Source organism: Mus caroli, chromosome 19 (assembly GCF_900094665.2).
Source record: "Mus caroli chromosome 19, CAROLI_EIJ_v1.1, whole genome shotgun sequence".
Classification (NCBI taxonomy): Eukaryota; Metazoa; Chordata; class Mammalia; order Rodentia; family Muridae; genus Mus; species Mus caroli.
In genome coordinates, this window is record NC_034588.1 from 41,407,774 (window position 1) to 41,433,727 (window position 25,954).

Genomic DNA, 25,954 nt, shown 5'->3' on the forward strand with positions numbered 1-25,954 from the left:
GGGGGGAGAGAGAGAGAGAGAGAGAGAGAGAGAGAATGAATGAGAAGCAGCACCATAAACCTCTACTTGCACACAAGGCTTGACCAGTGCTATCCTGGACAAGCACTCAGGTTTGGTTATGAGAACAAGCCTCTAAGAGAGAAAGTCCCTGGGCAAGCAAGATAAAACAGAACAAACAGGCAAAGGGACCACAGGAAGGGCAGGCACCTCAGTGTGTACCAGGTGCACATGCGCGGGCTTCTGAAAGAAGTGGAAGTACAAGCAGGCTCATAGAAGAATAATGTGTTCTGGGAGATTTACAGAATTTATGGTCAAAGTTGGAGAGATGTAAATTCCCGATTGAGAGGGGATGCTGTAGGGCCAGGGAAAGTGGGCCTTTGATCACGGATGAAAGCACCGGTGTGGTTACAAAGGGTGTGAGTCTGAAGGCCCAAGAAACTTGGGGCGGGGGGGGGGTCATAATAGGGCAGAAAGGCTGTGTTCAAATGGTGGCCGGTGGCGGAATGAAAACAGGGAGGGGAGGGCCCTTCCTTCTTCCCTTGGTTCTCACTATCTCTTCAAGGACCTCAGGACTTTTTCCTTTTATCCTAAAGTTTTTGTTTGTTGAAAAGAGAATAAGGTCCAGAGCAGACGGGCTTGTAACCAAGTCGGGGAGCAGCGAGCGCCAGGATGAACACATTAGGGATGGGGCTTCAGGGAAAGACTGTGTGGTCCGCAAAAGTTGGAGTGCATTTTTGTAGACTTTAGAAGCTAAGCTGAGAGCCCGGCGGAGTGAATTTGGGAAGTCTTGGGGAAGGGGACTTGCACAAAGTTGGAGAGAGAGCAAGGGCCTGAGCCTGTGCAGACTGTAATTTGGAGGGGGGCGTGTGACTGTGAAGATGAGGGGGTGGGGTAAGAGGGTTTGCAGGCGTTTAGACCCGAGGTTTGGTCTTCGGGTGCCTCTGGGTAGCGAGGGTGTGGGTGTTGGCTTGCCTGCAGGGCTGGGGGCCTCAGTGCGTGTGCGCGCCTGTGCGCGGCCCGGGAGAGCCCGCGGCGCCTCGGCCGGTGGCTGTGCTCGGCGGCCGGCTGTGCGAGCGAGTGCGCGAACAGAGCGAAGCGCACAGCCCGCCCTGGCGGCCAGCAGCCGCGATTATCTGAGCCGCTCTGTTGCGGGTGGCTGCTCCTGGATCTCCCGGCTGCGGCGGCCAAGGCGAGACTGACTGTGGGGCGGCGAAGGAGCCGGGGAGCCAAGACTCAGGCTCGGGCAGCATGGAACAGCGTGCAAGTCGAGCAGGTAAGACCTAGGACCCTTTGGCAGCCAAGGGTGGGAGTGAGGGCGGGAAGGGGGGCGCTGGATCAGTGGAGAAGGATGCGGGCTGTGTAGCTGAGGGTGGGTTTCACTCTTCTTTCCTCCCCGGGTATGGTCCCCAGCAGGCGACTGTGAGGGCTGTGAAAAAGAGGTTCTGTGGATGCTTTTCTTGGGGGGAGGGGGGCTCTAAAGCCTCTCCTCCTGCTGACCTCTAAATCTTCTATTGAAAACTTTCCACCCAGGAGTTTTACAACTTCCCTTTGCAGAACTTGGCTTTTCCTTTCTATGGAGTGCTTTAGGACTTGATCATTCTGATTTCTCTCTGGGCATAAATATTTTACACAACTTTCCTCAAGTTGGAAACACTGGGCAGGTTAATTTCCTGTGATGAGTGTATATATATATATATATATATATATATATATATATATATATACTGTATGCACATGTGTGAGGTTTTGAGGTTTTGAGTATTTCATTATGAGCAGTAACATAGAGGAACACACACATACACTCCTTTTTAAAAAAATCAAGAGCGGTTCAAGGGAGGCCTAGGGGAAAGATGGCAGGCGCCAGGGGTTCTGGATGGGGAGGAGAATCTGAAACTGACAATCCAAAGAGCTGTTAGGGCCTCTGCTTTCTTTCCCTTCCCCCTCTTCTCCAGACCTGCCAACTCAGCTGTGACTGCCCACTGGGTGTCCTGGTGTAGTGCAAGGGTGGGGCGCCAAGTCCCCAAGCTGAGCCTGGTAGTGACTGAGAGCTCTGGATCCGGTTTCCAGAGTTAGCCAAATAATTCTGTAGAGGTCAAGGCCTAACTTGGGGCCTTTTCTCTTCACTCCGCACCTCTCCAAATCTCATTTCTCCCTACCCCACGACCCCAGCTCAAGTTCACTTCTTTCAACTGGTAATTCAGGTGCTCCTGCCTGCCCCCCCCCAGCAGCCCCCCCCCGTACCCCCTTCTGCCAGCTCTTACTTTAGCTTCTTGGATCAATCCTTGAACTGTCCCCATCTTCTCTAGGGCCTTGTCCCTACTAAAGAAACTGAGACCCAGTGAGTGTCAGGTGTGGCCTCGTGGGCTTTTAGGACTCTGGGCAGACCCTCCACTCAGAGGTTTAAGTAGGGAGATCAATAGCAAACAGTTGTAATGATCTAATTAATTATGGCAAAATTAAAAGCGAGTATAAAATCAATCTCTGATGGTGTTGAAGATGGAATTCAATTGAGAGCCCATCTGTGCACCCCCTCGACCGTATAAATATGCAGCCCAAGGACAGACCTAATGGCTGAGCCTTTCTGCAAGCCTCTCTCCCCCTTTCTTCCTTTCCTACACAGCGTTTCTCCACCTCACTCTCTCTGGATCTATCTTGCCTCTTGCCCCTGCCCCTCCTTCCCAGGACCCCTTTGCTTGAGTTGGAACACATCCATCCTTTCTCTTTGCAGCCGCCTCTCCCTGACTTACAGACTAAGGTGCCTAGACTGGGCTCCCAGTCCCAGCAAGCAGCCGGTCACAAGCTTCCTGCTCAGCCCCTCAGGAAGGAAAAGGCAGAGAACAGAGAGAGGCAGTCCCTGTGATCCTGTCAGGATTCTTATTCCAAGTTACAAGTGGGACACTAGAAGGACCCGGGTGCTTCCCACTTACCCTAGGCGCACCCAATGGTCTAGGAAAGTGGCTACAGCTTAGGCTTGCCGGGTATTTGCCTAAATAGGGAGAAGCTGCCGAACTTGGCGGGAAGCAGGAAACGTTGAAGAGGGAAAATGGCTATTTCTTTCGAGATATCCCCACTGCCAAGCCAAGCTGAAGTCCCCCTCCCTCCTGGCCGCATTATTTATTTATTTATTTATTTTACTCTTTCTCTCTTCCACTCTTCCTGATCCTCTGTCTCCAGTCTCTTCACCAAAGATTTGTCCGGCTGCTGCAAAGCTCCCTCAGTGCCCTGTGGCCCCTGTGTGGCTCCCCATGGATCTTTTGCAATCTGTCTGTTCAAACTGACAGTGACTTACAGAAGAACAGGGGAGCCAGCAAGCAAATCTACCCAATGGCAGCACTAGCGGGAGCGCTCCAACCGGGTTTACGTGAGATGCGGGTTCTATTTGCTTTCCCTGGCCTGGTTCTGAGCAGCAATAGCAACAAATGTGGAAAGGGTAAAGAAAAGAGAAAGAAGGGTCAATCGGCACTAGGTAGTTGGGATTCTCAGCACCCAGGTATAAAACAGAGAGCCTCTCTCTTTCTCTGCCCTGTCCCTATCCCTGTGAGGCCCAAAGTGGACTCCCAGATTCCCACTGAGTTCCCACGGTTTTGTGGTTGTGGTGGTTTCCCTCAGAGATCTTCTTCCTGATCCATTCACTGGGTCTTCAGAGCCTGGGGGAAGACACAGCCTGACACCTCCCTCCCTCCCTCTTTTGCTGGGACTTTTCACCCCGTTATTAATTGCTGTGTTGACCTGCAAGATTGATTGGCAGCCCTGCTGGAAGAGGCTGGGCAGCCTCGCCCGGCCTCAGAGCAGCCTGGGCTGAGGGCTGAGTGGGGAGGGGGAGGCGCTGGAAATGAGTCCGGGGGCTTCTACCTCAGCCCAGCATGGAACACAGCTGTTTGCCTAAACGTCACTGCTCAAAAAAAAAAAAAAAAAAAAGTACAGCACTCAAACACATTCAGCCAAACACCTCACAAGAGATGCTCTGCCTTTAAAGACACCAGGAATTCTCCTAATTGATTTAGACATTGAAAGGGTTTTTTGCTCCCTTCCTTAATCAGTTTCATCAATGTATTCGTTAGCCACGGGTCTATCTAGAGCTCATTGCCAGCCTAGACGTGGTAGGAGAACTCCCGAGTCTGAGCCCCCTTCTCTCCTAGCTTCACTTTGGGCTGCTTTTTCTTTTTAGGGACAGTGGCAGAAATGTAAGAGACAACCCTGGACACAGATGACCTTAAAGTCTCAAACCAAATCATCCCCTTTCTGGCCAAAGAAGGGAACTTGATCTGGCCCCCTTAAAAAAAAATGTTTCTGCTCCAGCAAAGTTGGAAGGAATAAATAGGTGCTCTGGTTTGCAGGGAGCAGAAGGCAGAGGCTTGCAGCACCAAAAGCAGAAATCTAACCCTTAGCAGAGACCTTCCCTCCCCATCTCTTTCCACCAATCTGTCACCTCCAAGCTCACATACTTACAAGACCCCCAACCCAGGCAGCTGCTTCTACTCCGGACTAGAGTCCCTATCCTGACCCGAGGTCACAGGACGTCGGGCCAGATCCCCGGAGGGAGTCTAAGCAAGGCTTGGTGGCAGAGGCAGGCTTGTACAAACCTTGGTCTGCCTCACTCCCCCGAAACCCTTTCCTAGGGCCTCCTCCCACCCCCCACCCCCCAACTCAGCCTGCCCTTCTTGCCCCTGGGTCCTCTCTCCCCTCCTCTCCGGTCCTTTGTTTTCAGCCACCTTGCAGCCCTTCCCCAGCCTCGGTGGCCGTGCCCACAAGGCCTCCCTTGCCTCGCTGGCGGGTTTCGCTCTGCCTTACCGGCTCCCGGCTCAGGCGCGCTCCGCCTGCTCCTCACATCCACACAGCTGCGGCGAGAGGAGGAAGGGAGGGCGGCGCGCGGATGGATCCGAGACAGTGGATTTGGTGTCTGCTCGCAACTCCCGGGAAACTCTGCCCTGGTGCTCCCGCCCCTCTCCAACTATTCCTCGCCACGGCAGGGCCGAGAGCCCTCCTTCGCACACAGCCCCTTCCCTTGCCGAAGTGTTAGCCCTGGCTATTCAGCCGCTACCCCTAGCTTCCCCTCATCTGGAGTTATCCAGCACTCAGTTGCCTTTCAACTACCTCTTGCTACCTCCTGTCCCCTCCCTCTGCGGTCCCTGTAGTAGCTGTGGCGGTGGCGGGTGGCGCTGGGGACACCCCGGATCAGCCAGCACAGTCTCCCTCCACCACAGCCCGGTGAGCCGCGGGCTCCAGCAGGCTAAGAGGAAGTTAATCATTACTTCCCCACCAACACTCAGCCACCCTTGGACTCTCACCCAGGCTCAGAGGAGGAGGGGGCAGATGGCCCGGTGGAGACCGGCTTTGCCCAGCCAGCCTCAGCAGGCCTTCAAGGGACAGTTCTCTTTTCGGTGGTCTCAGCACCCACTTTGAGTCCTCGTTTTTCACCTCTTCTCCCCTCCCTCTGCCTCCTCTTAGGCTCTGCCCACTGTCTCATCTCTACTCAGTCTTTGGCAAGTTGACTGCAGGTTCTGGGAGGACCAACTCTCTTTGTTTGGAACCGGACAGAATGGGATTTCCTTCCCCAGCCTCTGCCAAAGGTTTTGGTTTTTTGTTTTTTTTTTAATGGTGTGGCCCATAGGGGACCGCGCCTCCAGTCCCAATTAACCCGATGGTTGGGGATGTGGGTGAGAAATTGAACTGATCTAGCGGTTATAGTAGACTTGGGGTGGGGGTGAGGGGGCGTTAAGGAAGTAGGATTGGAGGAGTGGCAAAAGAGATGAAGAGAAACCTGGATGGGTGTGGTATAGTCAAAAGGGAAGGGGCGGGAGTGTGGAAAGAAGTATTAGAGGAAGGAGAAGCAGTGGGAAAACCAGGGACATCTATGGGGTAGGAGTAGGATGGAAAACACCCCCAGCCTGGCAGCCTGCAAGCTCGGGTTCCTCCCTTCCCTCTTTGTGGGCGTCAGGTGTTCAGAAAGCTGGACTATTACACCTTCCTCTACTATAGAAATGTCTGCCTTACAAGGTGTCCACTGGTGGGCTCCATAGTGGACAAGTGTAATTATCCCCATTTTACAGGTGAGTAAACTGGGGTCTACAGAAGTAAAGAGACTGTGCAGGCCGACTTCTCCTTCCTGTAGGCTGTAGGGTGAATGGTTGCTTTTAGCAGTCTTTCATGAGTGCTCGGGGCTAGTACTATTCAGGTCTGAGCTAGGGGTTAGATTATCCATCCTGATTTTGGGGGTCTCCTTGATTCTTCCCCCCCCAAGCTTTTCCTCTTTGGTCATAGTTCTCCACTCCTACTGTGTGAGCCTGTTGGCCATGTTTTGACTATTTTTAAACCCCCCCTCCCAGTTCAGTGGTCCACAGGCCGCCACCTGGCTGACCCGTGCCAGTATGAGGCCCCTTTGGTGGCCAAGTGGTTTGTATTGTCGTTGCTCCTCAAAGGGGCTGTGAAGGGCCTGAGAGGTTGCTAGGTCCTCTTATGAAGGGAAGCAGGGTTAAAGGGAGGAGGGGCCAGAAAGGATAAAGGCTCAGCACGTGCGCGCCGCCTCATCAGGACCAACCGACCAGGCGGGCGGGGCCAGCTGGCAGTCAGGACCCCCGGGATTCTCGTGGGGTGTCCAAATATTGGGAACAAAGGCGGGAAAAGAAGAGAACAGGAGGGAGGGAGAAAGGGAGAGCGCGAGGAAGCAGAAATTAGGGGGTCTTAGATGAAAAAAAAAGTAGCTTTAGGGAGAATGTGCTGTGGAGTGTGAAATTGCAGCCCACGGTGCTCCATATTGTACCAGAAGCTCTTCCAAAAAAAAAAAAAAAAAATCCTCCAATGTGACCAGAAAGCCGGCTAGGCAGGGGGAGGGGTGAGGGAGGGGCCTGGCGGGAACCGGCCAGGCAGGGCAGGAGAGGGGCCTTGGAGCGGTCACCCACTGCCAGGGACCTGGACGTCTAGGGTACACCCTCCAAGGGCCCACTCGGAGGGCAAATGGCCCGCGGGTATGCGACCTAGAGTTTGATTGTAAGAACTTTTTTCTTTGCTTTTTTGTTGGTGGAGATGGTGAGTTCCAAACGGAAATGATGCTGAGCTGCCTAGCAGCTTCTCAGCCTTCGCTTTCTCCCTCTTTCGATCCTGCTTTCCTTTCCTTAGGACCAGTTTTGTTTTGTTTTCATGTCCCTTCATTCTAAACACCCCCCCCCACACACTTTAATGCATTTAATTTGGTCTGCGCTGTAGGGAGCATTTCCTAGGGAGGTACGCTTAATTTCGGAATTTCTAATCCCCTCCCTCAGAGCTAAGGCCATAGCTCCCCATGCTACTCCCCGGGAGGTAGAGGGAGAAAAGACAAGCAGGGCGGGGGGGGGGCGGGGGAGGGGCACAGCTGGATGCTTCACTGCAGCGCGGGACGGGGGGGGGGCGCGGGGGTGTTGCTTGCCAGGTCGTCGGTGACACAGCCACCTTCGAGAACTGCTCGAGGCCCCTGTGTGACGGGGTCAGGATCAGGATCCTGTGAGCAGAAGAGAGGCAGTCATGTCACGCCCCCGCCCCCGCCCCCAGCAAAAGAGTAAAGAAAGGGGGCCTGGGTGAGCGGGGTTAGCAGACAGGATCTCTGCGTGCACTTTACTTATGCATGATCCGCCCACAGACGCATTAAAATCTGGGGTATAAGTCACACGCGGCTTGGGACACCTTTGCATAAGTATATACGAGAGGGCCTTCTTAGCAGGACCGCAAGCCTCCTGCCCACCCAACACTCACGCAGAGCAGGCCCGCTCCAGCGGAGAACCAGCTCGACCTTAGGCTTTCGGAAGGGAGGTAGTAGGAGTGGGGCCGCCAGGCGCCAAGCGAGCAAGGCAGAGGTGGCAGCAGAGAAGGCGAAGGAACTGAGATCCACAAGGAAGATTTATTGGGCAGATCAGATGCACAGAGGCGACTAATGAAGCAAATCCCGAGATGGGTATCAGAGCAACTCCCCAAAAGTTTATTTGCCTTTAAATTTCCGCAGGGAGGCGGGCGCCTTGTTTGAAGTGTAAATGCCCCTAGGTTGGGGGGGGGGTGTTGAAGGGCTGCTTTGAAAACACTAGAGAGAAAAGGTTCATTTAGAGTCAGATGAGGGAAAAGCAACCAAGCCTGACAGGTCGAGCCCTGGCTGTGTTTGGGGTTGAGTTGTTGTCTTTCTTTTTCTTTCCTCCCTTTCCTCTTCTTTCTTCTTTTCTTTTTCTACTCTTTCCCCTTCTGTTAGGGCCCATAGAAGAAGAAAAAGAACAGGAAAGGGGGAGTCAGAAGGAGAGGCCAGCGAGGAGGGACATCTGCAAATCAGCCCTGCCTTCTGAAGTCCAAAGAGAGGGCTGTGCAGAGGCTAACGGGCTTCCAAAGCAGCAGGGTAGATCGCCTTTTGATTATCTAGACCCAGAAACCAGCTGGAAAACTAACAGGGAAACTGGAGGTGGGTGGGTGTGTCCCAAGAACAAGGACCGGGAAGGCATGCCTGAGCTTTCTGGAGCTAGACTATCACTAGCCCTCATTCCTAAGAGGATGTATGTGGCAGGTACTTGCGTGAGTGCAACTTCAAAAGTGTTTTACCAATTGAATTGTTAGTTCTCTTCACAAAATGTAAAGTTCGACCCCACTCCCATTCTTATGGGGAAATATCCATTGTCTATGTTCACATTGCATAGGACGTGAAACATGAAACTACATTTCAGTGCTAGAGGACTCTGGATCTCTGTTGGAGTGAGGAATTCTGCTGAGTTTTGTTTCCTCAACAGACATACCAAGACTTAACTTAAGCACACCCAACAAGAGTTTCCTTATGAACTCTTCTGAATGCTCCCCACCTCAAATTCTGGATTGTTTGCTTCTTCAAAGGAAGCTAAGGTACTGCGGTTACTACCACCTTAGAGGTTCTGGCTCCCCAGTATGGGAGCTGACCCTTTTAGGCTGAAATAACTCTGTTTCCACACTCCCCCCCCCCTTTTCTGTTCCCTATGAGAAGTTAGTGCGTGTTGCTGAGGTTGTGAGGTTGTGAGATTTGGCCAAAGCAAACCCGGGAGCGCCATCTACAGGCCTTGAGAGGAAGGCATTGGCTTTCCTGGCAGGACCCCTGAGCCTCCTAGTCTCCTGCCCAGGGGAACCTAGTCCTCAACCCAAAGGAAGTGGGGGACAGGGTGGTGGTGGGCAGATGGAGAGGTGGTTTATTTTTATTTTTATTTTTTTAGTTTCTTACTTTCCAGCAGTTACTCTGCAATTGGATTAATCTAGTCGGGAATTTCCAGGAGACCGGGCAAAGGCCCAGATCCCAGCAGACCCAGCTCCCCTTGGAATGGAAAGCTCAGAATCCGGTGTAGCTGAGCCTGGCCTGAAACTCACCCAGAATGTGGGCGGTTCTAAATGCCCGGTAGGAGTCAGTCTGAGACGGGCTGAGTCTAGTGGGTGCTTCCCCCAACCCCATCTACTGCGGAGGCTTTTTGGCTATAGGGACAGGGGCACTGTCTACACTCATTGACCTTCCTCTGGGCTGCAGGAACTGCAGACAACGCCAAGGAGTCTTGGGTCCGCCGGGCAAGAAAGCTGTGTTTCTCAGCTTGAGCTTCCTGGAGCCGCCCTTTCTCAGACCCAGGGAAGCCTGGGAGGAGGGAGCGAAAGGGGGGGGGGGAGTTAAAACATCAGCTGAAGTGCCAAGATGATTTATGAGACTAGGGAAAATATTTCATAAAGATCTCCTGGATATTCTGTACTTAACCAGTTAGGAGACAAAGGGCTTCTCTCGCTTAGTGCGTGCGAGAAGACCCCAGCGAACAAGGGAGCGAGTGCGGGCCAGCCTGCAGAGACTGGGCCAGCGGCTCCGGTAGGAGCCGGGCCAGGCCGGCGTGCTGCGCCAGCTGCGCTCGCTCGGGATCCGCAGAGCTAGCGGCGGGCGGCGCTCAGTCGCGTTCATAGCCTCCTCTTCTCCCCAGCCGGGGAGAGAGAACGCCTTGGTCCCGCCTTGGGCTTCTGCATCCTCTCTCGCTGCCGCGGACAAGCCGCTGCGCACCTTCTCCCGGCACAGTCCCTTCCCTAGCTACCCGAGGGTCCAGGTGCCAAGTTCCCTGGCTCTCCTGCCATCCGTTGGGTCCCACCAAGGCAGGTGGGTTCTAGCCAGAGGCCTCTAGCTTGATTCCAAACCAGGCGTCTGGAATGCCCAGACTCCGGGGAGGGGGTGCGCGCCACCGCGTGTGGGACGGGAGGGGACAAACTGCTGGGCACTTTGCCCCGGAATGAGAATCAGGCGTGCGTGGATGGGAAGGTACCACAGGAGGAAAAGGCGAAAGGGAAGGACCAGAGGGAAAGGGAGAGAGGAAGGAAGACACAGGGAGAAACGGAAGGGAACTCAGTGCAAGGGTAGCCGAGTTAGGACAGGGGCTGCGGACTCGCGGGTGTCTGGGATTTGCGGGCATTGGCCGGTGGATGGCAGGGCCGGGCGAGTTAGGACTGAGAGCCTGGCTTCGGAGCGCCGCGCGCTCGGAGGCCCTCTGTGGTTGCCTGAATATTCATTAGGCTGGCCGCTCTTTATCCTTATCTAACGTTTATCTTCTCGGCGAGTTTCGTTTCTCAGTGTAGTTTTAATCCGGGGCTCCCATTCCTCCTCCCCCTGGCCCGCTCCTCACCCTCCCTCTTCCTTCGCCCCCTGCTCCCTCCCGTTTCCCCCCCCCCCTCCCCGGCCCTCCCCTCGCCGGCACCGGAGTGACAGGCGCGGGGCCCTCCTTGCCGAAGCTCGGGGCTCCGGCGCTGGCGAATCACAGAGTGGTGGAATCTATTGCCTTTGTCTGACAAGTCATCCATCTCCCGGCGCGGGGAGGAGGAGGGGGTCTGGAGGGGGCTTTGCAGCTTTTAGAGAGACACACACCGGGAGCCCAGGCTCCAGTCTCCGGCCGAGTCTTCTTGCAGCCGCAACCCACCTGGGGCCAGCCCAGCGCTGCGGGCGCCGCTCGGCTCCTAGGCTGCCTCCCTCCCTCCTGGCCTTTCGGCCGCCGCGGCGCGCGCCTGCCTTTTCCGGGGGCGGGGGCCGGCTCGCGCGCTCCCCTCCCGCGGGCGCCCGCTTGGACATCCCGGGGATTGCTACTTCTCTGCCAACTTCGCCAACTCGCCGGCACTTGGAGCGGCCCGGCTCCCCTCCTGGCGCCCTCGGGCCGCCCCCGCCCTGAGCTCTCTTGGTTCAGAGCCTCTCGGACAACCCGGTTCCAAGGGAGCTGAGTGAGCCGTCCTCCCTATCCGGCCTCAGCTCTGGCCGCAGCTGGCGCGCGAGCCATGCGCCCCAAGTGCCCCTTGGTCCAGCCCGTCTCCCGGGGGCTGCGTTGCTGACTGCCCAGCCGCGTGCCCCAACGGTGGCAAGTTGCAGCCTCTGCGGTCGCAAACCCCAGCGGGCCCGGAGGAGTCCCGGCGTGGAGCGCGGCGCGGCGCCCCCCGCCCTCGCTTGCCCCCCAGCAGTCGGGCGCCCGCTCACTCTCCCTCCCCCACCGTCCCTTCCTTTTCTCCTCAAGTCCTGAAGTTGAGTTTGAGAGGCGACACGGCGGCGGCGGCCGCGTTGCTCCCGCTCCTCTGCCTCCCGATGGATATGCACTGCAAAGCAGACCCCTTCTCCGCGATGCACCGTGAGTACCGGCGCCCGGCTCCTGTCTCGGTTCCAACCCCATGTAGCCCCAGAGCGGTCCGGTCCCCTACGCTCAGGTCTCACCCTAGAGGCCACACCGGCCTTTCCCCGTCCCTCCTTTCGTCCTTTCTCTTACCTAGTGTTTCTCACGCCTTCAGCCACTGTTCTGCTTTTTGCCACGCCATACTCACGGTTCTGCCTGCCTTTACTACTACCTTCACTAGTGTCTCACCTCCCTCGGCTCCTTCCACCTGCTCCTCCTTACCTCTCGGGATCCATAACCCTGGGCCCAGGTTCCAGCCACCCACCCCCTAGTCAGCCTTTGCCCTGGACTAAAGGACTAATTGGCAGTAGTTTTCAGGCTGTTCTCTCTCTCTCTCTCTCTCTCTCTCTCTCTCTCTCTCTCTCTCTCTCTCTCTCTTCCCTCATCTTTACCTTCCTCAAACTTAGAGTTGTGGGTAATCGTGAGGAGGCTCCTAGTTTGGGCAGCCTTGGTGTCAGGACAATTGTGCCTAAGATCCTGGGGGTGTGACCCCCTTCTGAGCCTAAGCTCTCAGCGCCTCTTGTTCCCTTCGGCTTAGTTAAGGCTTCCTGGGGGGCCGCTTTGCTACATCCCACCCTCACCTCTTCTCCCCCCCCCCCTTTCCCTTCCCTTTTAGCTAGGAACAGGAGAGTGGCAGGAAACTGTGGTCACTTTTTTTTTTTTTAACTTTGCCCAGGGAAATGATCGTTCTAAAAAAAACAATGAAGGATTTTGAGAAGAAATCAAAGTCAGGGAGAGAGGTAGTAGTAGAGCCGTCCAGGCCAGCACCTGGATGCTGTGCACTCGAGAGACTTCCTTGCCTGTCTCCACTCTCTGTCGAGGACCATTCAGCCAGCGCCCTGGCCAGGGGGTCAGCAAGAATGGATATAATCAGAGGGAAAGAACAAAAGAAAGACAAATGCCAAGGCTGAGGAGAAAGGAAAGAGAAATCAAACCAAGAGGGGGGAAAAGCAAGGAAAGAAAATTAAAAGGATGTTGGGGAAGAGAAATAAGAAAATAGGAATAGAGGAAATATCATAATGATATTTGAATGCATCTAATTCATAACGGCTCTTTAGCTTCAAAAACTATTTGTCAGGTATCTCCCCTTGCTTAAAAAGATAAATAATATTCCAAGTAGAAAAGCCCTCCCCATCTATAGATTAATAATTAAGGATAATTTGTAACTTTCCACAAGGTAACTTTTAGACCTAGCCTGATTTGTGCTTTAAAACGCGATCCAAGAGGGAGCCGTGTTTTGTTTGTTTCCTAAGCACATATTGAGCTTCACTGGACGATTAAAAAACAAAAAAAACCAAAAAACTCCTGCAATAAAATATAGTTCCCTAAATAATTTCTAGGTAAAGGAAACCCAAACGCGAGACTTCGGGTCGCTGCGAATCTCTCAGCCGGCCAGGAAGCCTCGCTCTTTTTCGGAGGGAATGAAGCAGAGTCCACACGCCGGTTCATCCAGGCGGCCGGTCTCTGCCTCAGCCCTGCTGCCTCTGCAGCACTCGGGGGGTTTTGAGGATTGCTTCCTGGACCCGCCAATCGAGGCCAGTGACAGGGAACCTCTTCGAAACCCAAAGGGGAGAAAAGCGAGCAGAAGGTGGTCGAAGGAAGGGAGAGAGGCTCTGCGCCGGGCCGGCGAGGCGAGCAGCTACAGCCCGGGTCTGCGCCAGCGGCAGTTGCGCATTCTAGGCCCGGTTCCGCACAGATCCTCCGCAGCCCATCGGCCCTGAACTCCAGCGGTGCCCGGTTGCAATCCCCACCCCATAGATTAGGGCAGAGGGGCCGGGCCCGGAGCCCGGTGAGGCTGAATTATTCATCTTTAATCTGCCCGCAGCTGCCGCCTTTTCATACCGGTAACGCGAGTTCTCCCGGGGCCTAAATTATTGATGGTCCGGGTTTGTAGGGAGCATGGGGGGGGGGGAGTGGGACCAAAGATGGGGAGACCATGGGGATGGGGGTTGTAAGATAAGAGGTTCTGGCCTCCCAGAACCACTGGATTAAAGGCCTCTGTCCAGGGGTTTCTTCTTCCAAGCTTGTTTTTATCTCCCTATAAAAAGATAGGAGAGATTTAAAGAGGGCACGAGATGCGCCCGCTTTCTCCGAAACTCGCTGGAAGCCATGAAGCAGTGGCTGCAGGTTGCAGACCTTGTCTGGTCTGACTCTGCCGCTAGAAGTCTCTGCGGCTGGGTTGCTGAGTAATTGCGGCTGCAGGTTAATCGCTCTAGGTGCAGGATTTCTGGGCTGCTTTAGGCCGTAGAAAAGGGGGCACCCGGCAGCGGCCTTGAGCCTGACACCCGGTGGCCTTCTTGGCTTCCAGGTTGGGAGCCCTCGCCCAGTTGGACGGGAAACCAGGGGCTCTGCTCTGGCCGCCAGAGCATCCGCCCTTACTGTTGGGTTTGGTAGGCAGCTGCCGAGATCTGAGAAAGGTCAGAGGGTCCCGAATTGGTTTAGACGGGCAATGCGGAGTGTCGGAGTCTTAACTCCGCAGGTGCAGTCCCTACCATGCCACCTTCAGGGGTGACTGTGGGGGGAGGCTAGCCTTGTGCAGCATGGTAGGCAAGCGAACCCCAGCAGCCGGCGTTTTCAGCGGCTGCCGGGAAGAGCGAGAATCTTCGCCGCCTCGCGGTCTCTGAGCGCAGCCGATCCCGAACCACCACCTCTTCTGCCGCTCCTTATCCACCAAGATTTCTTTCCACCATAGACATTAGAGGTGCAGAGGAAAAATATTGTACAAAACACCCGAAGAGCAAAAACATAAAGGGAAGAAAGAACTCCTGATAAAGACAAAATGAAAAACAGGGAAAGAGGAAACTGTATGATTACAATTAGAAGTAGGTACAAGGGGAGAAGGAAGAGTTAGGCAGCGAAGGTGAAAGGGATGTGTTTGGTTTTAGTCTCCCTTTATGCTGAAGTCTCCGCTGAGCTGAGTCAAGAAGACCCCGACCCTCCAAATCCATCTGGCTCCCAGCCCTTGTGAAACCCAAGCCGCGCCAAACCTGCGGCGCAGGCGGGTTCCTAGTCCGCAGCAGTGCTGTCCCCGTCCGGTCCTTCTTTTCCCCACATCTCTACTGTCATCCCCGTTAACATTATTTCCCCTTTGTCGTTTATTCCTCTCCATTTTTTCAGCTCTGCTCTCTCTCCTGGCTTCTCTATGCTTCCCTCACTTTCTCCTTTGCAGCACACTGGTGTGAGAGGCGGGTTCTTCGCCTGCCCAGCTTGTGCGAGCTTACAGCTAGCCGGGATTCTGATAGCGAGTCCTCTATCCCGACCGCCCACCAAGCCACCTTTCTCCCCCAGTCCTGGGATATGCCCCTTAGTTTTGCCTGCTCCTTTCGCACGTGGCGGGCCTCGGACCCTGACTAATGGCCGGTCCCTGCTGTGTGTGGGGTGTTGTGTTTTTTTCTTGTCTCTCCCCAGCAGGGCACGGGGGTGTGAACCAGCTCGGGGGGGTGTTTGTGAACGGCCGGCCCCTACCCGACGTGGTGAGGCAGCGCATCGTGGAGCTGGCCCACCAGGGTGTGCGGCCCTGTGACATCTCCCGGCAGCTGCGGGTCAGCCATGGCTGTGTCAGCAAAATCCTGGGCAGGTGAGGGCCGGGTGCTGCCTCCCTTCCCTGCTGAGGTTTTAGTTAAAAGTCGAGGTGCCAGACAGGAAAGAAAGGAAAGGGCTTGAAGGATCTAAAGGGCTGGCTGCCCCTTTCAAGAAGGGCGTTCAAGTAATGGCTGGGACTTGAAATGAGGGTGGAATAGGGTCTGGCCAGCATAACCCAGCTCCCGGGCCCTCCAAGAGAAGGCAGCTACATTCAGAAAAGGAGGTATTTTCCCCCCAGCTAATCAATGTAGATGGGGTTGGAGGAAGAGGGTCCCAAGATGAGAAAAGGCAGCGGCAGCGTTGGGAAGACTACAGGAGGGTCCAGGTTCCATAGGAACTCTGTGCTTCGGGTGGGGTCAGCTCACCCAGCATGGGTCCTTCTCTGCTAACGTGGGAGACCTGCCTTCCACTCCCAGGGATGCCTGCTCTAGCCACTGTCCATACTCAGCCACTCTGCCTGTTTCCCACCCTAGTCAAGCATCCTCTGGAGTCTCTGCTCAGCTACACAGGGCCTTTTTCCCTTCACGCCGATGCCTAGGGAGGGAGAGCGGCTTAGCAGCTCTGGAGCTTGCAGCCCCCCTGCCCTTGCCGCCACCGGCTTCTTGCTGACCCCGACGGCCTTCCTGGCCCAGGTACTACGAGACTGGCAGCATCAAGCCCGGAGTGATTGGTGGCTCCAAGCCCAAGGTGGCAACGCCCAAAGTGGTGGACAAGATTGCCGAATACAAGCGACAGAACCCGACTATGTTCGCCTGGGAGATCCGTGACAGGCTGCTAGCCGAGGGCATCTGCGACAATGACACAGTTCCCAGCGTCTCATCCATCAACAGGTGAGCAAAGACCCCCATTGGCCTGGAGGGCAGGACTCCTGCCTGTTGGGCTACCTCCCAGGGCCTCTCTTGGCTCTTTGTCCAGCCTCCACCCATCCTTTCCAGCTCCCAGCCTGAAGTCCTTTGGGCATGGTAAATAGACCTGGGAGGTAGAAGTAGACAGACAGACAGACAGACAGACAGACAGCCCTTTCCAATTCGGAGCTGAGTTTTCCCCGCCAGGCTTCTCCCGCCGGTGTCCTGGAAATGAATCCAAGTGTTTGTGGTAATTAAGACTCCAAGATTACCCGCCTCGGGATCTAGAGACAATCACAGCCCATAGCAAAGTCTTTAAAATGACCACTGTCTATTCACCGCCTCCAAACAGAGTTTTTCTTTCTAAAGTCATGTACCCTTCCCCAGGGGCAGCCAGAATCCTGGTTCCTTTACCCTTTCAGCCAACTCCCACAAAGCTCGCCTCCCAGGAGCCCAGGTCTCTCTAGCCAGCTCCACACAAATTTCCGGCCCAGAATCACTGGCATCCAGGTCTACAGAGCAGATGCCAGCCACCAGCCAGGACTTGGCAGAGAGTAGAGGAGCTGGACCAAGGGCCGGGATGCCAGGCAGCGAGTGAGAGTTGGGTCCCTGTGACTGACTCCTGGGAGATGCTCCCGCTTGCCTGTCTTGAGGCTAAAATCTTTTCCATAATGATAGGTTCAGACACTGGGACCAAGCGGGCTCTACTCAGTTCAACTTGCAGGACACTTAAACTTCTTAATTCCCAGGTCACTCCAAACTGGAGTCTGAGAAACCACATGATCATGCTTTATGCAGATGCATGTCATCCTGTGTGTGCCAGGGTATCTCTCTGGGGTGACTCCAGAGTGCTCAAGCAACACCAAAACCCTCAAGCCCAGACCAGCTTCTTAACTGCAGAACTGCAGTTTTGACAGTTGTGTGCGGGAGACTCTGGACTGCAAAAGTCACACTCCAGCCAGAGGCAGGTGTCCACTTCTCAGACACCCCCAAATCAAGAGGCAGCTAAGAGTTTTCCCCTCTGTTATTCTTCCTACGCTTCAAAGGCCCATTATCAGAACAACTAATAATTCAGATGGTGCCTCTTTCTGCCCTAGCATCACCTACCTTTTTTTTTTTTAATCCTTTGCAAATGATGTGGAATTATCCCAAATCATCCTGAAAACAGCAGGTAAAATTAGCTGGTAGAATGTACCTTGGCTAAAGAAGATTCCCTCTGCCACACTCGTGCTGTAACGGGCGGCAAGGCGACCCCAGAAATTATCCCAGTGTGTGCCATTTGTATTAAAATGGTTATTCCGTTATGAACAGGGTAACATAATACTGATCAGCTAATTATACACCCTCCGAAACCCTCCAGCTTCCCGGGCCTGGCTCAGCCAGGTACTGGAAATGTGCGGCTGTTTGACATTCACTTTCCAAAAGAACTGGAGATAAACACAGGGTGGACTGAGAAAGCAATAAGCCTTTAAAAGTCAAGAGGCTAGCGAGCTTGGGTATCGAGGCAGGCGTGGCACTGGGTGGGCATGGGGAACAACACTTTTTAAAAGTATTTTCTCCTTTTTATTTTTCTCTCCCCCCCTGAGTTACCTCATGACTTTGTCTGTGGTCCTTGCAATGAGTTAGAGCTGAGTTCTTTAGAGAACAGTAGCTAAGCCAAGAGTGGCCAGGATGAGGAGTAATGTCACCGGGCTGGGTGGTGGTGCTCTGGGGACTATTTTGGAGATAACCTTTATTGTCCGTGATGGGAATTGCAAGCTTTGGGAGAGCCCAAGACAGAGTTTCAGAGGTTTGCTTCTTTTGAGTGGGGTGTTCTGGCAGCCCTGCCTGGCACCCTCCCTGGTCGCTCCCCATTCAGCACGTATCCACGGATGGCTGGGCTATATTTAAAGCTGCTATAGGTACAAGTTTGAGGATGTTTCATCCTAAAACATAGAGCACGGAGGACAAGTGACCCTTACGTCAGACTTCAGAGGTCTGAAGTTTCTCCTACCAAACCGGAAGAAAGTAGACTAACTGGCTACCCTTGTGATGAGTGTTAGGGAAAGAATGGGCCCAACCCTGCTGGCTCTGAGAGCCACAGAGGCTGTTGGGAACAACAACCTCTATTATTAGAGGTACATATAGGCTTCCTTTGGGTGTGGAGATAGAGTCACTTCTGGGTAGGCATGTCTGAAGGTAGAAGGAGCATAAGACGAGGACCAGGGAAGCCACCAGCAGCATGGGCAGCCCCGGCTGTGCAGTTAAGCTTGCTTTGTTAATGGGATCTATCAGGCTATTTTTAAATGTTGCTTTGGGAAGAATCCTCCCGTGGTTGATACTTCTGGAAGATTGGTTGGGGCTTCCCAATGTGTCACTGGGACACATTTGGACATTAGCGTTATTCTGGTGGGTGCTCTGCCCTCAAGGGAAAGGTTCTTCTGGAGCCAGGTTTCACACAAATGCTTGATAAAGGTGTGGCATTTCTGCTGCTGATGGTTGTCCCAGGAACTTCAGCCTTCCTGTGTTGAGAATCCTCACTCACTGCTAGATTGACCTGTATGTAGAGAGTGGTATGCTCTGGAAAGCGGGCCGTGCCTGAGTTCATAGCATTGGGGATGGTAGTGGACCTCTGTGTTGCTGTTATCATTGGTACATATATGTATGTGTGTGTGTGTGTGATGTGTGTGTGTGTGTGTGTGTGTGTGTGGTTATGTGTATGTATACATACATACATGTCCCGAGGAAGGGTGCCCAGGAGCCAACATCGGCAAGAAAGGAGGTCTACAACCTGCTCATCCACCTGAGCCAAAGGTTTTCATCTTCTCCTCCCCCAAACAGCTGCTGTTGCCGCACTTGAAATATGCTGTTATGGCTATAAACTAAATCGCTCTTCATGCTTTAAAAATGTTTTTGGCATTCTCTGATCTTGCCACAATAAAGCTTTGGCTGTCCAACCTGAGTTCTCCCCTGGCAAATCCTCATAGAAATGCCTCTTTGGGCCGAAGGTGTGGTAGGGAAACATCCACATCTGGAGACCACTGGCTAAAGTCTTAGCTCTGAGCAGGTCATGGAATTCATTGAATCATTATAAATACTGGGCTACTTAGTGCTGAGTGTGGCGTTGCCAGCTCTTCAGCTAAATGGCATCTCTGTTGGGGACACTGTAAATAGGTAACTTCAGATTGAAACCTGGCATGGGAAATGACCTAAGGGTAGGGTAGAGATGGGAGATCTGTGAACCTAAAAAGGAGGCAAGTGCCTCATCGGGTTGAGTTATTGACAAGGCAGGAAGGATTGTCCTGATGCTATCACCGATCTTCAGATTGGAGTGTTGCCTTGGGCAGTGTGGAGTTTAAAGCTAAGGCTACATCCTCAGGGGTGACCTCAAGCCAGCTGATGGACTTCTTGAGGTTAATCAATACTGTGGGGGGCCAGCGACTCTGTATTCTTAGGTCTTTGCAATGGACCCTTGAGGCTTGCCAACCACCCACCACCCCGTATTCCGTCTTAGCCCGTTTGCCTTAAAGTGAGTGCATACATTTATCCTTGCTGTGGCAGCACTGGCTTCAAGAAGGCTGCAGGCTCAGTGCTCATTGTTAAGCAATGGCAGTTGGTGTCCCTCAGGTGTCCCCACTGAGTAATTCACCAGTGTTTGTCATTGGTGTGGCGGAGAGTGGACAGTGGTCTACCGCTTCTCTTTCCAAGTAAGCTGATAGTTACTAGCCATAGCCATGGGATTCTGGAGACTCATCCTAAACCAACATATCCGTTACAGCCTTTGGAGCTCAAACCTAGGTCACTTAGATTCGACTCTTGAACCAGGCTTGGCGCGGAAGCCAGAGCAGAGGGGTAGCATTGCTTGTCACATCTCTAGATCTATGCAGCAGTTTGGTTGTCAACACTTTTGGTGTCAAGACAAGGAGCTAGGGTGGGTCAGTGAGTTAAGAAAAATACTTCATCCCAAAGAGGAATGAAAATGATCAGGATAGAGAGCATGTCTTGGGCCTCAGGCAGGGCTTGCAAGTAGTTTCTTCTCTGTGGTTTCTGGCTCAAAGCCATGCGTAGCCATTTTTTTTTTCCTTGTGGGAGTCTCTGCTGTCCTGGTCACCCATCCTTAGACAGGCACATGAAACAGGTGTGGTCCTTATCCTGTTTCTTGTGGTTTAATGCTTCACATTTCATTTTTGTTTGTGTGTGTGTGTGTGTGTGTGTGTGTGTGTGTGTGTGTATGTATGTGTGTGTGACACCTACCCCAGTGTTGATGTGCAGGTCAGAGGACAACTTGTAAGAGCTGGTTCCCTCGTACCAAGTGAGATCTGGGAACAGAACTTTGAAGGCTGTGATAGACTTCTGGGCCAGACTGTCTCCTGTTGGTTGGCTTGTGGTTATTCAGGCTACGGCGTAGGTTTTCAGTACTTAACTGCTTTGAGTTCCTACCTCAGCTGACAATGTTTGAGAAGTAAAGATGAGGGGTTATCCTAAAAAATAAAAAAAAACTCCATGTTGGGTTTGGAAGGTGATGTAAAGAAGAAAAGAGAGGGAGAACCCCAAAATAAACAAAGTCTCAACTGTTCTGAGAACTCAATAAAACAATCACATCAAATATGAAGAGGCATAAATCTTGTGTCTGCACAGGTAACCTACTCGATTGCTTTTATTATCGCTCAGGCTGACTCCATTTATTACCATCCACAGCCCGGGCAAAGGAGACTGCGTGGAGGGTGGTCTCTGGTGCAATCCTATACCCCGAGAGGCAACAATCAGCCCATACAGCCAGGGATTTCGATGGGAGCCAGGAAGGGCCCATCTGTCTGCATGAAACCAATCAATAACTCTGTAACCAGAGCCCTTGTCACAGGGAAATGGACAACACAACAGTTCAATAGAGGGGCCACAAGGGGAATTAGCCAAGTGGAGATGGTGCCAGGCAGAAGGGAACAGGGTTCCTGGAGGAGAGACTGGGAAGGCAGGCATGGCAGGGCCCTGCATGCTTTTAGGCACAGGTGAGGGTCTGCTGCACAGACAGCCTCGGGAAGGAGAGGCAACGCTGGATGTTTGGAGTGGAGGGACACGTGTCCTAGAGGACAGCTGGGGAGTGGGCTTGTGATGCTCAAACAGTGCTTCAACTGCCAACACAATGGGGTAGACTTGAGCGCTAGAACATTCTTAGCTTTAGTCAGAGAAGCAGCTGTGCTACACAGCACAGCTTAGTCATTCTCCCCGGGGTGTGCATTCTGGAGAAGGGGTTCCCAGAGGGGATGGAGGCCCAGCTTCTCAGTCTTCTCAGCAGGACTGATGAAGGAACACTTTAACCCAGGAGCCCAGCATCTATTCCCAGCTTCCATCCATCAGCTGCAGACCTGGCTATTCTGCAGGGCCTTAGAGCTCAGGGCTCCCCTGAATCCCTCCTTGATGCCATACATACAGTTCTTCCACTTGAGAGGAGAATGTAGACATTAAGAAGAAGTCACTTGCCATGTCCTTAAAAGAATTCAGTCGATGGGGCCCAACCAATATGCCAGTTTTCTAGATTCTTGATGTCTCTTCATACCTCCTGCCCCATCAGAGCTCAGGTTCACAAGGTAGAGGCAGCTACAGCCAATGAATCACCCAGAGAACACAGAAGGGTTCCCGAAACCTGAAGACCAGGGCCTCCCAACTGGTAACTAAGCAAGGGCAATAGTGGTTGGAAAGAAGTTATGCCTCCTGGATTATCTGTCTTCCACTGGGCAGAGATGGTTTTCTCTTGTGGGTCACATTTGCTGGATTCGATGCTCTCAAGGTGCAGTTAGAATTGTATGCAAAATGTATGTACAATGGTAAAGGTTGTTATTTTCTGTGTGGGAGACTGTGTATCTATGTCTACCTGTACCTATTCTTAGGTAAGAAAACAAAGAAAATGGTCCCCAGGATGGGAGCTGCCATTACAGTGCAAGGCTGGGCCCCTTATCCTTGGCTCAAGTGGTTAATCAGTCAGTCATTTGCCTTGTTACCTGCAGTGGCAACAGTCACAGAGTTTGGCTAAAGATGATTGCATGTCACAATTTAGACAACCTGGGTTCAAGTTTTCCATCAAGTTTTGTTTGTATTACAAATCTCGATATATTAGTCCAGTTAACCCCAATGCAAAGGCCTGGGCTGCCATGATACCCCCTTTGTGATGGAGACTTTTGTGATCATATGCGCATCTTTATTTTGACACTTGAGCCCAAGCCCTGTTGGCTCGGCTAGCTAGGGACGAGTGAGTGATATCAGTAGGTACATACTTTTCTCTAAAACTGTGATCTACACTAGACATAGAGGTGCATACCTTAGATTCCAGGTAGATCTCCATGAATTCAAGGTAAGCCTGCTCTACAGAATGAGATCCTGTGTCAAGCAAGCAAGCAAGCAAACAAACAAACACCAACACACACACACACACACACACACACACACACACACACACACACACGATCCAGGAAACCATAGCTTATTCTTAAGCCGTGGAATTATCAGGACTTCTTCTTGTGTTTCTTTTTTAAAAAGATTTATTCATTTATTTTATGTATATGAGTGCTCTATCTGCATGTATGCCACATGCCAGAAGAGGCTATCAGATCCCATTGCAGATGGTTGTGAGCCACCATGTGGTTGCTGGGGCTTGAACTCAGGACCTCTGTAAGAGCAGTCAGTGCTCTTAACCATTGAGCCATCTCTCTAGTCTCTTTTTGTGTTTCTTAAGGGACAATGTGATGGGAAGATATTTTGTGCTGAGAGAGAGAGGGGAGAGAGAGAGAGAGAGAGAGAGAGAGAGAGAGAGAGTCATCTAGTCTGGAATTTGACTTTGGATGTGGGAGTAAGGAAAGTAGAGCCCCAAAGTCCAGACTGGTGCACAGCAAGAGCAGTGATGGAAATGCAGGCAGCCACAAGGGTCACACACTAGTGTTCCCAGGGAAACTGGCAGGAAAAGGTGCATGGATGTGTACAGGAGCTGGAGGCATGGGCTCAGCCTACAGGCATTGATACAGAGATGGTTTTTACACTCTCCATTGTGTGAGTGTGCACGTGCGCATGATGCCGTCTGACGATGACTTTTGGGAGTCTATCCTTTTCATTCTCCCCTTCCCCCACTTTTGTACATAGTGTGTATATGTATGTATATGGGTGTGCGCAGGCACCCACATGCACACATACATGTGCACGTGCACACAGGCCAAAGATTAATGCCAGGAAACAGCCTCCATAGCTTTCAACCTTATTCATTGACAAAAGTTATCTCCATCAAATCCAGAGCTTGCTCATATGACTAGTTTTGCTAGCCAGCTTGCTCCAGGGATCCCATCTCTGCCTCCTGGGCTGGTACTGCAGATGGGCCACAGCTCTTGTTCAGCATCATGTGGGTTTGAGGAATCTGGACCTGAATTATCTGGGTCTCATACTTGCACAACAAACTCTTCACCCACTGAGGCATCTCTCCAGCCCCTCCCCTGACGTTGTAGGTTCTAGGCATTGAACTCAGGGTTTCAGGCTTGCGTGGCAAGAGTTTTTAACCTGGTGGGTTATCTTTTTTTTTTTCTTTTCTTTTCTTTCTTTCTTTTTTTTTTTTTTTCTTTTTTGGTTTTTCGAGACAGGGTTTCTCTGCGTAGCCCTGGCTGACCTGGAACTCACTCTGTAAACCAGGCTGGCCTCGAACTCAGAAATCCACCTGCCTGTCCCTCCCAAGTGCTGGGATTAAAGGCATGGGCCACCACTGCCCAGCCCTGGTGGGTTATCTTGCAGGACCCCAAAAGACAAAATTTTTTTAACAACTTCATGCTAACTAAGTAAACTGCATTTTGGGTCTGATTCTATGTTGGGCAGCAGTTGGCACCTGCACACTGATCTCTGGTCTAGGAAAGAGCTATGAGCGCAAAGTAAGTGTGAGAGAACCAACTTTTCCCCTACACCTTAATAGAGAAGCTTCTGGGATGCCCATGGCAGCTGGTAGAGCTCTTTCTAGCTGGAAGGAGCGGGTGAGTCCCAGATGAGGAAGGGTGCGTCACAGCAGGTGTGCTGCAGACTAAGAGAGTGACTGAAGAGGTGAGAAGCTGAGAGGCTGAAGCAGTCTGGCAGCCTCCTTGGCCTGTATGGTATTTGGGGATGGAGCACAAGGCAGGCAAGAACAGCCGAGAAGGGAGATAGAGCGCCCCAATCTAAATAAGAGCTTTTGGTCCCCTGAAACATCTTAGATGTGGTTAGAGGAAGCCAGTGCCCAGGGTAGCTGGTTGTTCAGGCTGGTGGCATTCTGAGAAGCCCAGAGTTGACAAAGGAGAAAAGGAGAAGTCAGCTGGAGAGACGTTTCCAACGTGAGGGTGGGGCAGAGGAAGTGACATTGCAGGCAGATTCTCAAGGTCAGAGTTTCCTGATCCTTTCTAGGAGTCAGCTATGGACATGGCTCTGGCCACCTGCCCCTCCGCATTCTGCATATCCTGGTAATGACTGTGCTGCCGTTGGCAGGCCCAAGAAAAGAGGGAGGGGGAGGCAAGAAGAAGGCAGGGTAATCCCTGTTTTCTCGGGCCTCCACAATGGAGCTCTCTAGAGCTTAGGGCCACATTGGTCCAGACTTCCTGCTATGCTTGCTTTTAGGCAGGCCTGATCATGGTGAGCTCCCTCTGCAATGGAGCAGAGAAAGCTGGGGGGACGTGCCAGGCCATTCCTGGCAAGGTTTGCAGCAGGGCAGCTGGCTGGAAAGCGAACAGTATTCACCTTGCAAGGCACAGCAGAGAAACATGAGGAAGGGAACCTAGAAGAGAGATCAGGAAGGATGTTAAAGAGCTCAAGCAAATGATGGCTTGCTAGTACTGGGGATGCCTTTCCTGGTTCTGGTGCTCCCTCTTGGCCTTGAGTTCTTTGAGGGTTCAGATGCCCATGCCTTCAAGGCAAGGGAAGGGGCTCAGGAGGGTTGCTAATAGTGTTGGATCTGATGGATCGCTGAGATGATCAGGCACAAGTGCCTTATTCTAACCCTTACTCTGCCAGCCTTTGTCTGACTTCCATGGTTCCTTGTGTTGTCCTCAGAGAATAGGATGGGCCTCTGTGTGGCTTTGTTTTAGAGAATGTGTGGCTGGTGGTTTCTAGCTATGCCTGGCTTTCATAGCCTTGGGGAGTTGGCCTAGCATTGCGGGGGGACGTCTCAGAAGTCAAGTCTTGTCAAAGTGAGAGCTGGTGGTCTGCTTATTCAGAAAGCTTCTGGCTCACTGGACTGTCTGACCCCAAAGCAAGAAGAATCCCGGGCTTCACTTGGATAGTCTGCTTGTTTGGGATGTTACTGAATGCTACCCAGAGGGCGCAGGGTCAAAGGGACAGTAGATGTCCTGGTGGGTCAATAGCTAAGGATCAGGCCAGGTCTTCAAAGGGTTCTGACACAATTAGTAAGCATGCCTGTATCTCAAGAATGGCCCCACGTGAGATCAGTGCAAACTGGCTCTGTTGGAGGTGAGCGTGTCACCTGCATGTGGCATTAGGTGAACCGGTGGACATAGCCTTGGTTGTGTAACCTCAGAGGCAGCCTGTGTAGAGATGAGACCAAAGGTCAGGATGGTTATCGGCTATCATCTGCAGCTTGCGCCCGCCCCGCCCCGCCCGCCCGCCAAGGTCCTCCCTCCTCTGTGGGTTAGATGGATTGGTAGGCGAGGCCAATCTCTGACTGAAGAGTGAGGAGATGATTCTGATTGAAGAGTGAGAAGCTGATAAGAGAGGCCACCTTTCCTCCAGGGATCAACAGAGGTGTCAAGTTCCCCACGCCTCTGCTTCCCTAAGAAGGGCAGTCTGACTTCCACTTACTGTGGCTGTCTGACTTCTGGGAAAGCCAGAGAAAGGAGGTTCCTTCCCCTGTGGTCCTGGGAGGGAAAACCTGGCCTATTCCCAGCTGAGAGAGAAAAGGCA

At 52.8% G+C, this 25,954-nt stretch overlaps 1 protein-coding gene across 9 annotated transcripts in view; it reads left to right on the forward strand.

Moving 5' to 3' along the window:
* The first annotated feature begins 924 nt into the window (after positions 1–924).
* Positions 925–25,954, forward strand: part of Pax2 (paired box 2) — a 91,057-nt gene continuing 66,027 nt past the window's right edge. For 3 of the 9 annotated variants that reach the window (XM_029472889.1, XM_029472893.1, XM_029472891.1), the window contains exons 1-4: positions 1,100–1,273; positions 11,487–11,597; positions 15,048–15,216; positions 15,854–16,051. In XM_029472889.1, coding sequence (XP_029328749.1) covers positions 1,249–1,273; positions 11,487–11,597; positions 15,048–15,216; positions 15,854–16,051 — 503 coding nt within the window. In that variant the 5' untranslated portion in view covers positions 1,100–1,248. Of the gene's footprint in view, positions 1,274–9,905; positions 10,094–11,486; positions 11,598–15,047; positions 15,217–15,853; positions 16,052–25,954 lie in introns of those variants that run through there. The other 6 variants (XM_029472892.1, XM_029472890.1, XM_029472894.1 and 3 more) reach the window with 4 other exon arrangements.